General features: G+C 39.9%; 1 protein-coding gene across 1 annotated transcript; it reads right to left on the minus strand.

Moving 5' to 3' along the window:
• Positions 1 to 554: 554 nt before the first annotated feature.
• Positions 555 to 14584, minus strand: LOC144644393 (exostosin-2-like). The gene is made up of 15 exons (XM_078503870.1): positions 13800 to 14584; positions 11621 to 11830; positions 10988 to 11171; positions 10809 to 10880; positions 10023 to 10090; positions 9695 to 9788; positions 9114 to 9221; positions 6485 to 6526; positions 5681 to 5821; positions 5462 to 5504; positions 5132 to 5201; positions 4878 to 4974; positions 3944 to 4087; positions 2882 to 3010; positions 555 to 2264 (listed from the first exon to the last, which is right to left on the minus strand). The coding sequence occupies exons 1-15, from the start codon at positions 14288 to 14290 to the stop codon at positions 2046 to 2048; spliced, it is 2112 nt and encodes a 703-aa protein (XP_078359996.1). The 5' UTR covers positions 14291 to 14584; the 3' UTR covers positions 555 to 2045.
• Between the last annotated feature and the right edge of the window lie 10 nt (positions 14585 to 14594).

Here is a 14594-nt window from a genome sequence, read left to right on the forward strand (position 1 = left end):
CGATATGAAAACTTGATAACTTATTACAAGAAATACTAGCGACATCAAATGTTTGCGTTTTTCATTTGCGAAACTTATATTTAAAAGGCGCGTTTACACGGCAGAAAAATTTGAATACGGACCCGTCAGAAAATTGGTCCGCACCTGACCACTTTTGTAGAGAAACAGTCAAATCAAAACGGGGCCATAGGCGCCTATGGCCCCGATTTGATTTGACTGTTTCTCTATAAAAGTGGTCAAGTCCGGACTAATTTTTTGACGGGTCCGTACCCAATTTTCTCTGTCGTGTAAACGCGCCTTGCAGTTTTTTATTTATTTATTGGAAATGCAGAAATTCGAGAAAATAAGGCGTCACGAATATCATCCTTCTAAAATGGTGAAATCAACTTGCCGCGAAAATTTCATGTTGTGGGGCTGTTTTGGACTCTTGGCTTTTTCAAATGAATACGTAAAGCACGCAGCTACTTGACAGGAGGGATATTAATACGTAAAGCAGGGGTTGTAGAAGATTTACTAGTTACTGCTACGTATTTCATACACAAACAAAACAAGAGTAAGGTAAATATACGCTCTTTTATTAAATAATTCCAAATCTATGGCCGAATAAAGACACTGATACCGCTCTTAATTTATTGCAAAAATGTAATTGAGTGAACTTTTTGTGAACCCCTATACATGATAGAAAGTAAATACGTTATATATCAGAAACCCATTATGGGTTTCTGTATATATATAATGTATAATACATACTAGTTATGCAACGCGTTCGAGTGGTATACTATGGAATATCCCACGAGACTTTAGGCGAGTGTGTATTCCACGAAAATACAAGTGACAAGTGGGATATTCCATAGATACCACGAGAAAGTGTTGTGTAACTATTTTATACCATGCCATAGAAAATACGCTTACTAAATTTCGTCGAGAATACAAACGCAGCGCAAGATGGGAAGGTTGGGTTGAATACCGTCCAATATACAACGGCTTTCCTGTATTCTGATTGGCTGTATTTTCTATGGCATGATATAAATAACAATATAGTATAAAATGATGGTATAATTTAGATTTCATGAGTATGTGAAATAACAACTGACCAATTGAAAATTATAAAATTAAAACCCACAAACTCCGTTTTAAAAGTCGAGTAGCTAACCGCAGTCGAGGATATATTCACATTATGCAAATTATATGAAAGCAGTTTATGTACAAATATAATAAAGTAACATCCAAATTAAACGTACAAAATCCGTGGAAATTTAAATTTACCAAAGACCTGCCCAGACCTCTATAATATTAGTCTGCAAAGCTGACGGTTCTTCTCGCTCAATGGCTACCAGAGAGCTTTAGTTTCTAGTTAAAGTGCGACTTCAAGTACAAGATTTACTAATAGTAGAAGAGTTTGCGCGTGTAAACCAGTGTTTCTTTGGCGGGAAGAAACCTCGGTAGCCGCATCATTTTAACTGCAAGGTTTTCTAACCTTCGCGAAATGGCATGAGTATCCTCTGTCACTCAACATGTCAAAAATGTTTCTCAAAAAGAAAAAAAAGATTTTCATTTTTTTTTTGTCACTGCATGACATGAACCGACAGCTACGCAAGTTAACAGAACGTTAATAACAAACCGCACAATTGAGATTTCGACAATTATGTATGAAAAAATAATACTAATGGTAAGTAAAAGAACATGGTCTTCAAATATTTTCGAACGCGGCTAAATTCGATTACTCGAAATTCAGACAATAAAATTTAACCAGTATTCTCGGAAAAAGGGGCTGCAACTCCCCCTCCCCCTCCGAGTCCCCCAACCCACCTAACCGCCATTTTCCTCGTTCTACCGACCTATTCCCGGTACATTATTTGGGACATGTAGCAGCTCTCGTAAGGTCTCACATGAATGGCTCGCTTTCCTTCGAGAACACAATATAACAAACAACATAAACAGTACCCCTAGCCCCAAACACAATAGCAACTGCTACACTAGAGAACCACTAGAATTACAAGTTTACGAGAGCTGTTACACTCCTGGATTATTTAAGAAAAGTCTTCCTAGATGCTTCCTATGTCTTTGTACAGCTTCAGTTTATCCGGCAGTGTTTCTCCAAACAGCAGTGGGTCGGCTCTGAACTCCACCGTCTCAAGCGGCATGCGACCATAAGCGCGGACAAACTCATTCAAACACTCGGACCGCTCCACGAAATGACTTGGATCGGCCCACAGCGATTCAGTCACACACTCTGGGCAGCGGAAACGTTTTCGGCGGGTTACCTGTTTATATAAGAGGATCGCAAAAAAGCTTTTCATTAAAATCAAGGAAAGGAAAGTGCAAATGTGGGGTTAAGTCTGTGTTCGGGCCAAGTGGCCCATACAGCCGGAGCTTATCCCGGTTTCCGTAGCATTAAGCGACTGGGAGTATTGCTACGCCCCTGAATGGGATGCTAGTCCATCGCAGGGTTACCCCCAGCAGTAAATTCGCTGGTACCCATTTATACACCTTGCCCAAGAACACAACGCAGTGCCCCGGCCAGGGTTCGAACCTGGGCCGTTCGACTCGGATTCAGGCGCACTAACCATTAGGCCACCATACCTCACACAGTGCAAATGTAGAAATGAACGTAATAACCAGTTTCTTTGCAAAAAAATCGCATGTGACATAGTGTTGACCAAGATTCTAACAAAAGCAAAATCGAATGATTCGTTTAGGCGCAGTTATCTATTAACCTCCAATCTTCTTATTTTAGCTCCCCTTTTAGCAATTAGCTCTTCAAGTCTATCAAGCCAATCCAAGCAAGGTTGGAATTTGAATAAGTAAATGTAAAACCTACGCACTTTTCTCAAAACCTGTAGACTACTTCAAACACCTTCACCTTGTGGATAAAAAGTACCTTAATCGGTGCCTTGCCAGTGTAGTTGGTGACCATGAAGTTCATGGCAATGTCTTCACAGTTCATGTGTTTGTCAACCCAGTCTCTTATATAGGACGGCATCATGTACGTAAACAAATGACTGAAATACTGCAGGCGGAGAGAATGAAAGCACATGAAATTAATATTAAAAATTTTGGTCATATAATGCGCAGTCTGAATGGTTGTGTAGGCGTTTTGTGTGAGGTTATGTATTCAAAGTTATGACGTTTCATTGCATTTTGTTGGGTTTTGGAAATTGGCTCCTTCTCTTTTCTCCGCAGAGGCTTCTGTTGTATTCTCGCATAGGCGCGCCTGGCCCGGGGGAAGACTGGGGAGAGGGAAATATAAGACGCGTGTTGCACTGACCTCCCCCGCCGGTCATACCACGTTTACAGTGCAGTGCCAGTAGTACCGGAACGTAAGAACTACAGTACTAAATAAATAATACTCCTAACGCTGCCTCTTAAGACACCGTACAGGTCACCAAAAATTAACGAGTCGAGGGAGCTTTTTTCATATCTACCCAATCCCATTCCTAGCATGCGTAGCAGGCGTCTGTGTGCGTTTTTTAGCGCGTTTAAAAGAGTGCACGATCGCGAGAAGGCCGCGCGTTTCCTATACGCGCGCTCGAAACTACGGCGCCTGCTACGCATTCCACGCAATCCACACTTTATGCAGAGCCTCTTTGGAGGGCTGTACAATCACGGGGACTGGATTCAATCAAAATTTTGTAATACTGAGAAACGCTAAGATCTACAAAAGCCTCAATCTGATCTCTTGCTTGATTCTTGGTTTTCTTATCCACGCCGACCTCTCCGGCTTTCTGCAATGCCGTCCCAGTAACAAGTAAGCAATTTATAACACTACCTTGCGTGTCTTCCTTCTCCCGTGCAACCCTTTTGGGGGCTGTCACGCAACGCTAATGGCAAAGCACCATTGCGTGACAAGCTATATAACAGCTGTGAATGAGGCTTAGTTCACTTGGGCAAGTGCTAATCAACAGCGAGAACAACAACAAAAGTATCTATCACGTGCACAAACCTTGTGATGAAAAGCGCATCCAGTCAGCACCATGGACACGCTGTTTGTCCACTCTGATTCGTACTTGAACTTATCACTGTTGTTCTGATTGGTGTGAACACGACCCGGGAATCCCACAAGACGATCAGGGAACTCTCGCCAGGCCTAATGAATAAAGCAGAATGGCTGTGGATTGACAAGGCAACGATCATACCAAGGACACAAAAGATTTATCTTATTAACCAAGCGTTCTAAGGAATATTGGCCCGAGGACTTGACAAAACGGATCGAGCGCGGCAAGGTCCGTACAGAAAAGACTAAAGGCCAATATTCTTGAAGTACGCTCAGATTTATTACGCGACGACTTTATAATTAAAAGAAGAGCAGTAGAAACTTTACCCAAGGGTAGTGGATCTAGTTGAGGGGCCCGGGTGACTCAGGCCTTCTCCTTATGTTTGGTAAAAGACATGTTTTTAATGACAGCCCCCGCTAGAATGTTTTTGGGTGCTCACACACAAAAGAGGGTCCTCCCATAGTTCAAGGTCTGGATCCACCCTTGTAATGGAGCGACAGTAAAGAACTCTGTTTGATTGATTTTAGTTGTCAACTATCTTAGCCGTGTAATAAGCGCATTTATGGAAACTTCAATTCCTAATTATTGAAAAAACATTGTTATTGAGGCTTCCTAAATAGGTCATTTTCAGATGTCCAAAACTACTGTCAAATTGAATGAAATCACAAAATAATAGTTTTCTAAGGTAGAAAAATGCCAAAGAAGCAATAATAAACTGAAAATAAACAAGAATTGAAAGAATGGTTATAAGACTGACCATGATTTAAAGACGGATTACGAACGACAAACTTGAAAATAATTGACCATATTTCAAAATACGGTGCCCTATCTACTACTCCATCTAAGCTACATGTGTGCCACCCCCGGCCCGGGGTCACCTACCTGGAAGCCAAATTCCAATTCATCTGGTGTGAGCATCAGAATGTCATCATCTATGGCAAGAATTGCTTCTGTTTCAATTTCATTGTAAGGATAAAACCTGCCATGCAAACCAAATGGCCAAAATGTTATGTTAATCACATATTAAACTCGTCCTGAAACGACAGTTGACTTTCCAAATATGAGCCGCACACCCGATAGCTTGTGTGAGCTCTGCTCACGTTGTACAGAAGAACGAGAGAAGGGATTGTTCCTACCTGTTGCTCAGCTTGTTCTCTTTAGTTCTGACAACTTTCACCGGCTTTGACAATTTAGGCCACTTGGCAACTGTAAAGAGAACGATTACTTATTAAAATAACAGCTTTTGCTCTATTTATTGTGTCTAGCTGCCTGGTGGTTCAGTTAAGAGAGCGCCAAGTAGAAAGGGTTATGCGAGGAGAAAGCGCTGGTCCTCTTCTAACGACTGCAAGTGGCATGACCTGCTAAGATTTACCGCCCCTCTGCTAACAAGTGACTGCTTAGGACCAAAGTGACCTCGTTAAAAATCTTAACAACAGACAAGAAAAAAGCTAAAATATCTAACTTACCAGATGGAGGGGCTTTGTTGACATTGTTCCACACAACAACGATCTGTGAAAGAAAGAGCAAAAACTTGGCAACTTGATTCCCAGGGGTTACATAAACTTTTGGAACTGAACTAATTTCGCAGGCTGGGTTAGTTGGTGCAATGTCAAGACCAGAATTAAATAGGATGGAGAAATGAGGGAAACCAGTCACGGTAAAATGTAAAAAGATCCATCACTTACCTTTGTCAAACTAGGTGTATCTGCAATTTTTGTGATAACTTTAAACATGGTGTCCACTCGGTCATAACACAGGACCACAGCAGTAAATCCTTGATTTGAGTAAGGCCGAAGAGGAAAGTACAGGGGTGGTACAAGGCTGGCCTGTTTGAAAAAAAGAAAATAAAAACAATCAAAATCAGAATTGTAGGAGCCTTTTTGTTTGGCTGGCACTAGTAAGACCATGTATAATAATGTCTGTTTATGGGAGGTAGAAATGGAAAATAGACATAATCAGAACCCATTCTTACACTTGGTCAGCTGTGAGATGTGCTGTCAGAGTGAGGTGACTTGTTTGAGAACACAACATAGCTATTTTGACAATGGCCTTTGTTGAACCCGAAAACCCAGATCTGGAGTACAACCTTGCACACATTGCATTGTACTATGCTGATAATCACACCTGAGTCCCAGTTTGGTATCGAATTGTATGGCAGCTATGATATACAAAATAATGTTTGAGATTGACTGTCTGCAAGAACATATAGTTAATTCATCCAGGGGCAATCAGCAAAGTTGATATTCAATGTTTACTCCAAGAGTCATTCATGAGTGAGCTTTGAGTTAAAAAGCCCGAAGCAAAATATAAGATTGGGAAGTCTAGGACAATGCGATTTCCGAATTTGTTGCTCAATACTGTCAATAAAGTCTATCAGAAATTGAACATTTTTTGAAGCATTAGCCAATGAGTAGGCTCTACTGTTTGTTCTAGGTTTGACACAAGTAAAAACCAGTGAGCAAACCAAATCAGAGATTATTGTTACTCACTGTTCTCTTCCCAGAAGAAGTCACAAAAGGAGCATTCCAATCCTAAAGAACAACAACAAAAGTAATTAACAATATTAAACTTCAAGAATCGATGATACCGAACAGATCCAAAGAAACCCAGGCAATACAAACAATATTTGGAAAGCAATCCGCCAAATAATTCCTAGAAAATCCACATCTCAGCGAATCTTCAGCAAGGACAACAAAACTGTTGCAGATGAGTTTAATCGGTTTTTCGTTTCTGTTGGCCAGAGTTCCGTTGAAAAAATCCAGTCATTGGCTAATGAATGCAACATAACACTCAACCGAAATTATTTTGTCCCAAGACAATATCCCTCATGCGAGCAGTTTCATTTGAATACCGTAGGCAGTGGCGAGATTGAACGCATAATATCATCAATGCCATCAAACAAAGCCCCAGGGATCGACAAGATTCCTGTTCGTGTTTTGAAGGACTGCCTTAACCCGATTCTTCCAGTAATTACGTCTATTATTAACACTTCTATTGAAACATGCAAATTTCCCACTGCTTGGAAATTAGCTGAAGTGACACCTCTCCATAAAGGTGAAAACCACGAACTGGCAAATAACAACAGACCAATTTCTCTTCTACCAGTTTTATCAAAAGTTTGCGAGAAGGTCGTACACAATCAATTCACTTCTTACTTGCAATTAAACGACAGGTTAACAAAGACCCAAAGTGGCAACAAAAAATGGCACTCGACCGAAACATCTGTCATAGAAACAACCGACACTATCCTCAAAGCGATAGACCAGAAGATGTTGACTTCGGTAGTGTTCTTAGACATGAGTAAGGCATTCGACAGCGTCAACCACGAAACCCTAATTTTGAAGTTGCGAGATGTAGGCGCCTCAGACCCAGTTATCCAGAGGTTTTGTAGCTACCTTAATGATAGACGACAAGTGGTTAGAATTCATTCAACATTGTCAGAGCCCTTGCCCATAATCTGTGGCGTTCCGCAGGGAAGTATACTGGGACCACTTTTATTTAGCATATACACAAATGATCTTTCTTCAGCACCACAGAATTGCAGCGTCCAGAGCTATGTGGACGACACGAAGCTAGTTTTATCCTTCAAAATGAAAGATACTGTAAACGCCTTTGCTGACTTAAGAGTTGATTTGCATAGAATAGGCCAATGGTGTTCCAACAACCATTTATTGTTGAACCCAACCAAAACTAAACTCATGGTGTTTGGCAGCAGGCAAATGCATTCCAGACTGGACACTCCCAGCCTCACTTTCATGGGAAGAGAACTCGTACCGGAACACACCGCTAAAGACCTTGGGGTGATTTTGGACAAGAACTTAACCTATGACGAACACATTACCAAAACTGTCTCCTCCTGTATGTCTTGTCTCGGTCAAATAAGCCGCACAAAGCACGTTTTTGACAAATGCACCCTACTAACTATTATAAATGCCTTAGTTTTTAGCAAGCTTTTTTATTGTTCGAACGTATGGGCGAATACATCAAAAAGTAATATAAATAAATTACAAGGTATTCAGAACTTTGCCGCTCGAATTGCGACCAGTACGCACAAATATGATCACATCACACCAGTTTTAAAAGAGCTTAAATGGCTACCAGTTGCGACTCAGTTATATTTCAGGAGCGCTATCATGGCCTTCAAATGTCTAACATCCCGCGTGCCGGAGTATCTGTCTTCCCAGTTTAGTAAGCGAGGAGAAATAAGCGGACGTGCCACAAGAAGTTCACAAATGCTGAACATTCCTCTTTTCAAGTCTGCCAGTGGTCAGAGGACGTTTTACTACAGAATAGTCAGTATCTGGAACTCCATGGATAGCTCTCTAAAAACTCTCGAGAATGTATCTGCTTTTAAGTTTTATCTTAAACGTAAACTTGTCAAAGATTTTATAGATTCTTAATCCTAGTTAATTAATTTTAAGTATGAATATCATTTTAGAGTTTTTAAGTAGTTTTAAATTATTATTGTATTTATTTCATTGTCTTTGAAAAGCCTCTAGGGGGAAAGTCAATAAAGTATGTATGTAGTATGTATGTATACTAGGTAAAAGAACAACTAAATCCATTGAAAAGACACTTCAGCTGCAAATGCCAACAGCTACATTGTAGATATTTAACAACTATTCACCTCAGTGTCGGTGGCTAGTGGTGGCCGCGAGGTAAATATCCACCACTAGCCACCGACACTGAGGCGAATAGTTGTTTTAGTATATACAAAGACAGTGAGATAAAATAGCCCAAAAGAATGACTTTTGACTAGTTTTTCTCCTTCATTTGAAGATTACAATTTTCTCGCGCACGTTGCTCGGAGGTGAATAGCAAAGGATATTCCGAGTTTCAGTAGCCAATCAGCATGCGCCAAAAGTGCTGTCCACTGTTTTAGTATATACTAAATTTGATTATCGCCATCATCATTTTTGATTTCTCATGTCTTTTAGAACGTACCACACCATATTTTCTCACATACACAGCCATGCCAACCGTTTTTTATGAGAAGACATACCGGTAAATATTTTAATATGATTCTGTAGGCTGGATTGACTTGGTTCCACTGGACATTAGATATCCCCTGGAAAAAATGCAGGTGTACAAAATCATGTACTTTGCCTTTTCACTTACCTCATATTTCCAAGCTGTGTAGCGGTATACTCTGTCATTTAAGACTCTTAATGTGGTAAGAGCAATCTTTCCCATAGAGCTGAAGTACCTCTCCCAAAACCTTCTTCCCTATTAAAAACAAAAAGCAATCATCAGATCACGTCTTATAAAATGGAAAATAAAAGTATAAAGGAAGTTTCTTTGTCACATGTACATACTCGCATATTTTTTGCCGCCTTCAGTCTGAAATTCTTCAAACAGTATGAACCAAACATGCTGAAACTTGGCACGAACCTTTGAAATATCGTATTCTAGCAATACTGAGCTTGAAAATAATGCAAAACAAATCAACACATTTTTTTGCAACTTGCAATTAAATCATTTGTATAAGTTTCTCAATATTTCAGTGTAAAATCGTCCAACTTTATTGATTGCGAAGATTTGATACAAATTCCAATCTTTTATTAATAATGTTTTACACACAAGTTTTTGGTTGGTGGACATTTTGGTCAAGATAGCTCTCCCCTCTCTCTCTAGTTGTTGTCCTCTCTGTATCCTTTTGCTTAGTTATAAAAAGTTTCCTTATTATTTATTTCTGATACCTGTCTTCTCATGTTTGTAATTTGGCTTGATGGTATCTCTCTCAAAATAGCTGGGATGCGCTTGATTTCATTTTCCACAACAAGAACTGCTGCCCTGTAATACAAACGTTATGTTTAAATATTGAGAATCCATTATCAGGATTCATAATGAAAAACACAGTAAATGCTTCATTTTTTTATATTTCTCCAACATATATACAACCCAGCAGATTGATGTCATTAGTTTCATAAAATTAGCGCTTAACACTCTAAAAACCTGAAGAAAAAAAATGTAAACTCTAAGTTACCCCAGTAGTTGGAATCGGTGAATTTTAATATTCTAGCTTACCTTTTCCAGTCTAACACATCAGAGAATGGTAAAATGTAATCGTCACTGACTATAACAGGGATACAGCCCTAAAAATTAAAATAAAAAATTGATTAAATGACTTGCTGTAAAAGCTCAATGTAAAAAGCCCTCTTATAGCTGAATAGAGAGGGGGTGTAAATTGTTAAATCAATGTAAGAAGATCCAAATAAAGTGAGTCTTGGGAAATTATACCCAAAAGGTCCTCTCATCAGCCCAAAAACCAAACACTTTGAGACAACAAATTATTTGAGAGCAACTACTGCTACATCTGAATTACTTTAATTTATAAGTTTACATTTGCCCCGGGGGGGGGGGGGGCACTTCCTATAAATGGGCTAATGGGGATGTGCCGCTGGATGGGGTCGCATTTTTACGACTGGACTGACTATAATGGGGTCGCCATTTCAAGCATTTTTTATAGGGTGACTAGAATGGGGTCACACTTTTCCGGGATTTTGAGAGTACGAAAATCTGGCAAGTTGTGATTTATGAACGGAAATATTCGCCGAAAAAAATGTTACCGTATTTATTGCTGTTGTTCAATATTTGACAAACAGCTCCCAGAAAGTGACTAAGTTGGGGTCCTAAAAATTAAATTTACCCAAAAGATGGGGTCTATCATTGGCCATAGAATAAGACTATAATGGGGTAGGGGTTCTGAGAGGCCAGCGGCACATACCCAACAAAAATTTACCCAAGTACCCCCCCCCCGGGACATTTGCCTTATTTGCCAAAATTATATATGCTGATTTCAAGCTTTCTCACCATCATCAGTGCATCCAACAATGTTGTTTGTCCCAATCTGACACCACGAATTACCAGACAGTAGATGGAGCGCTAAAATGTACAAGATTGAACAACAAAATTATTTAGCAGGTTGAATATAATATTTAAGCAAACATTAAATCAAAAACAATGGACAAGCAAAAAAAGTATCTTCTAACCTGCAAAATATCTGGATACTGATAGGATATTGCCCCTTTACATCTCTTGTGCACGTTGTTGGCATCATCAGCACAGTGCTTTAGGATTAAGACACCAGAGTTATCTCTCTCAATTTCTTCCAGTTGTCTTCTAAACATATGGTTCATGTTTGTTTGGGACGACACAAACATCCATTCATTTGACCTGCAGAAGCAAAACGTATTTACCACATTTGACTTATAAGTTTTAAACTTTCTTAAAAAATTTAAACTGGGGATAAAAGACAGTAATACAGTGCTTAGGTGGCTTATTGCCTTTGTGCTTATTTTCCATTTTCATAACATGAACTGACTATAGGAGTATTGCTACTCTTCCCTGAATGGGATACTAGTCTAATCCATTGCATGCTAATCAATTGCAGGAACTCCTAGCATTTATTTGACTATGAGCAGTCCCTATTTTATTTGCAGAGTCCGTCGAGCATGAAGCAAAAAAAATAACTGTGTGGTCATTTATTTTTTGCTTTACACTCAACGGACTCTGCGAAAAAATAGGAGTGCTTGTAGTCTACAGCGACCCTTAAAAAAACGACTGAATGTTAGTGTCCAACGATATACATGTATTACCATGATCCTGTTTTAAGAATCACTGACCTCTTTCCTGAGTTTTGTGGAACTTTTCTATTTGTGAGAGGATTGTACACAGGAATGCTGATATCATATCCTGTTCTGTAGCTCCAAGTCGCAAAGCCACCTCCAGCCAAGATAGCTTTATCAGTTGCAATGTCCAATGTTGAATTGTAATCAGGGGTGTTACCAGGTAGCATGTTGAACAACAAATGATTTTTTCCTCCATCTTTCCAACTAAAAATATTACAAAATATTGAAAATTTATAAGTAAGAGAGCTTATTAGAAATGAGGCTAAATGGACAAGTAGCATACAGCCAACTCTCTCTTAACAGACACCTCTTTAAGACAGACACCTCTTTAAGACGGACACCTGGTGTTGGTTTTACATTGGTTTTGGTTTTACGGGGAGCAGGGATGGTGCAGTGGTGAGAGTGCTCATGCCCCACCAATGTAGCCCGGGTTCGATTCCCGGACTCAGCGTCATATGTGGGTTGAGTTTGTTGTTGGTTCTCGTCCTTGCTCCGAGGGTTTTTCTCTGGGTTCTCCTGTTTTCCGCCCCCCACAAAAACCAACACTTCCAAATTCCAATTCGATCGGGAATACAAGGCCCAACAAGCTTATAGCTTTAAGCCTCACCATGTCTAAATAAAGGTAATTAATTTTTTTAAGGTCCCGTCCCTGCAGTTTTTCAGTCATTTTACTGTAACTAAACTCTATGAGACAGACACCTCTCTAAGATGGACATTTGAAGCCGGCCCAGCTATCTCTCGGTTAGAGAGAGTTGACTGTATAAGCTAAGTGAGGGTCTCTTCATATGATCCTGGTTAACCAAGCTGGCCCCATTTCTGATCTCACCTAATCAATATTCCTTTGTAAAAAATATTTGTTTACACATATATTTAAAAATACGGACTGTAAAGAAATAAAAATTCTCATCTTTTAATTTATCTTTACTCATTATCATGCGCCGCTTTGTCGCGCCAGTTCATCTAGACTAAACTAAATAAAACTTTTGTTTTAACTAGTACTTTAGTGTTTAGTACTTTAAGTTTATTTCATCAATACAAGTCATGATTTGTGTTCCGATCACAGCATGATTTGTGAGAATTTCAAAGCATTGACTAATTTCTCCCGGCAAGTTCTCGCCAGGAACACTTCCCGAGATTTATTCCAGCCCCCCAAATCGCAGTGTGGTAGCGGTAGTAATAAATTGCACCACGATCATCGCGCCATGATCACGACTAGCGCGGCAATTGCGGCGCGATGCTAGCAATCGCGCTCATTTACAATCATCGCGACGCGATCACGACAGTCGCGGCGCGATCACGACAGTCGCAGCGCGATCACGACAGTCGCGGTGCGATCACGACAGTCGCGGCGCGATCACGACAGTCGCGGCGCGATCACGACAGTCACGGCACGATCACGCCAGTCACGGCGTGATCGCGGTAAAAGTTTTACAAGGGTGGGTATTGCAGTTTTACAAGACTACGCGGTGTGCGGTTATTACAAATTTTAGGTCGTGGTTGTCGGTGAGAAAATTGTCTGTGGTGATATGGTTCTCTTATGATCCTTTCACATTCGGTTGAGCCAAGTGTTTTGTTTTATGGCGTTTCAGATTACACAATCAGGGTTCGTTATTAAGCAAACTTGCCCTGTGGTTTGTAATTGCGACCTCTTCCAGTTAATACTTGATGTGTTTAACTGTTTATCCAATGATAAGTTGACTTGATGACATTCTAGGCCAGATCTTCGGCTCAGATCCAGTCTTATCTACATTGTTGGTCATATTTTGAAACTGCAGTTTCGGTATCTTGGTAAAATTTGATGCGGTTAGCAGTTTTGTAGCGTATTTCTGTGTGGTTTTTCGGTTTTCGGACCCCCCTTACACCCCCCTCAACTTTCTCTCTCATGCAACAACGTAGCATCATATTCCACATTGAATAGTGTTGTCGTGTCTCTTGGCATGTTGCAAGTTGTGGCACTGTACTGCACAAAGTAGATGTTGTGGTTCAATTTAACGTTTGGTATAATTTGGTATTTTCCTTTGTCCTGGTGTATGGTAATATATAATAATGAATATAAAACAAATGAACATACCAGATTGTACCAAAGTAAAATTGAATCACAACACAAACATAAGGTTAACTTCGTGCAACATGGGCAAAAGTTGACGTTTATGTGAGCTTTGTTAAAACTTACCTTGGTAGACTTGAGAGAATTCTGGCATACCCTTTAAGGTCCATACCATTCTGATTTAGAGTATCAACTGAAGGAATTATAATACAGGCCTTTTTCAAATCAGCCGTGTAATATTTACTTCTCATTATGGTTGTTAGAAGTTCATAAAATTCTTGTGACATTGGCTTGTTGATTGTTCTTCCGTTCTCGTCCAAGTAGTGAGTCAATGGATACACATACACAGATATAAGTTTGTTTTCGTTCACTGCACATCGAAAAACATCAAAACAGCTGTGCATTAAACACTTTGAGTCCCTCTGTTCAGGAAGTGGTATTCCAGCTTGTAAACGGATTATTTTGCCGTCTTCGCCAGCGCTACCCAGAGGCGAATTGAGTTCAGATTCGTCGTCGTCGGGCAAAGGAAGAAGCGGCCAAATTTCCATGGCAAAGAAAATAAAAAGTCCAGAAAAGAGAATACCGACTAGTAAAACGCTTCTCGTGTGAAGTCTCATGTTGAATTCAATCGTAGCAAGTCGCAAACGAAAACGGGATAAATGAAAACTCGCTATTGAATTTTATGTGTCAAAATCCGTAACATCATGCAGACGTGGCGATTGTTTTTGTGATGTCCATAATAGCCTGGAATGCCAGTCCATGCAGTGGAGTTTTCCTGTATCTATTCGCTGAAAGTACTCGATCAATCAACATCAAGACTTCGCGTAAAGCATCTTTTACAACAAGGTAGCTCTGCCCTTCTGACGTCTTCCGTCGAAGAAACGGAAACTGTGTTTTCTGTCAAGTCTCTTGAGGATAATC

Source organism: Oculina patagonica, chromosome 2 (genome assembly GCF_052425735.1).
Source record: "Oculina patagonica isolate OP01 chromosome 2, crgOcupat, whole genome shotgun sequence".
NCBI lineage: Eukaryota > Metazoa > Cnidaria > Anthozoa > Scleractinia > Oculinidae > Oculina > Oculina patagonica.

Coding starts and splice junctions, on each gene's coding strand:
- LOC144644393 (XM_078503870.1), bottom strand. CDS start 14,290: ATGAGACTTCACACGAGAAGCGTTTTACTAGTCGGTATTCTCTTTTCT. Junction 10,091..10,808: donor TGTTGGATGCACTGATGATG/GTGAGAAAGCTT, acceptor TTTAATTTTTAG/GGCTGTATCCCTGTTATAGT. Junction 4,975..5,131: donor GAGAACAAGCTGAGCAACAG/GTAGGAACAATC, acceptor TTTGCATGGCAG/GTTTTATCCTTACAATGAAA.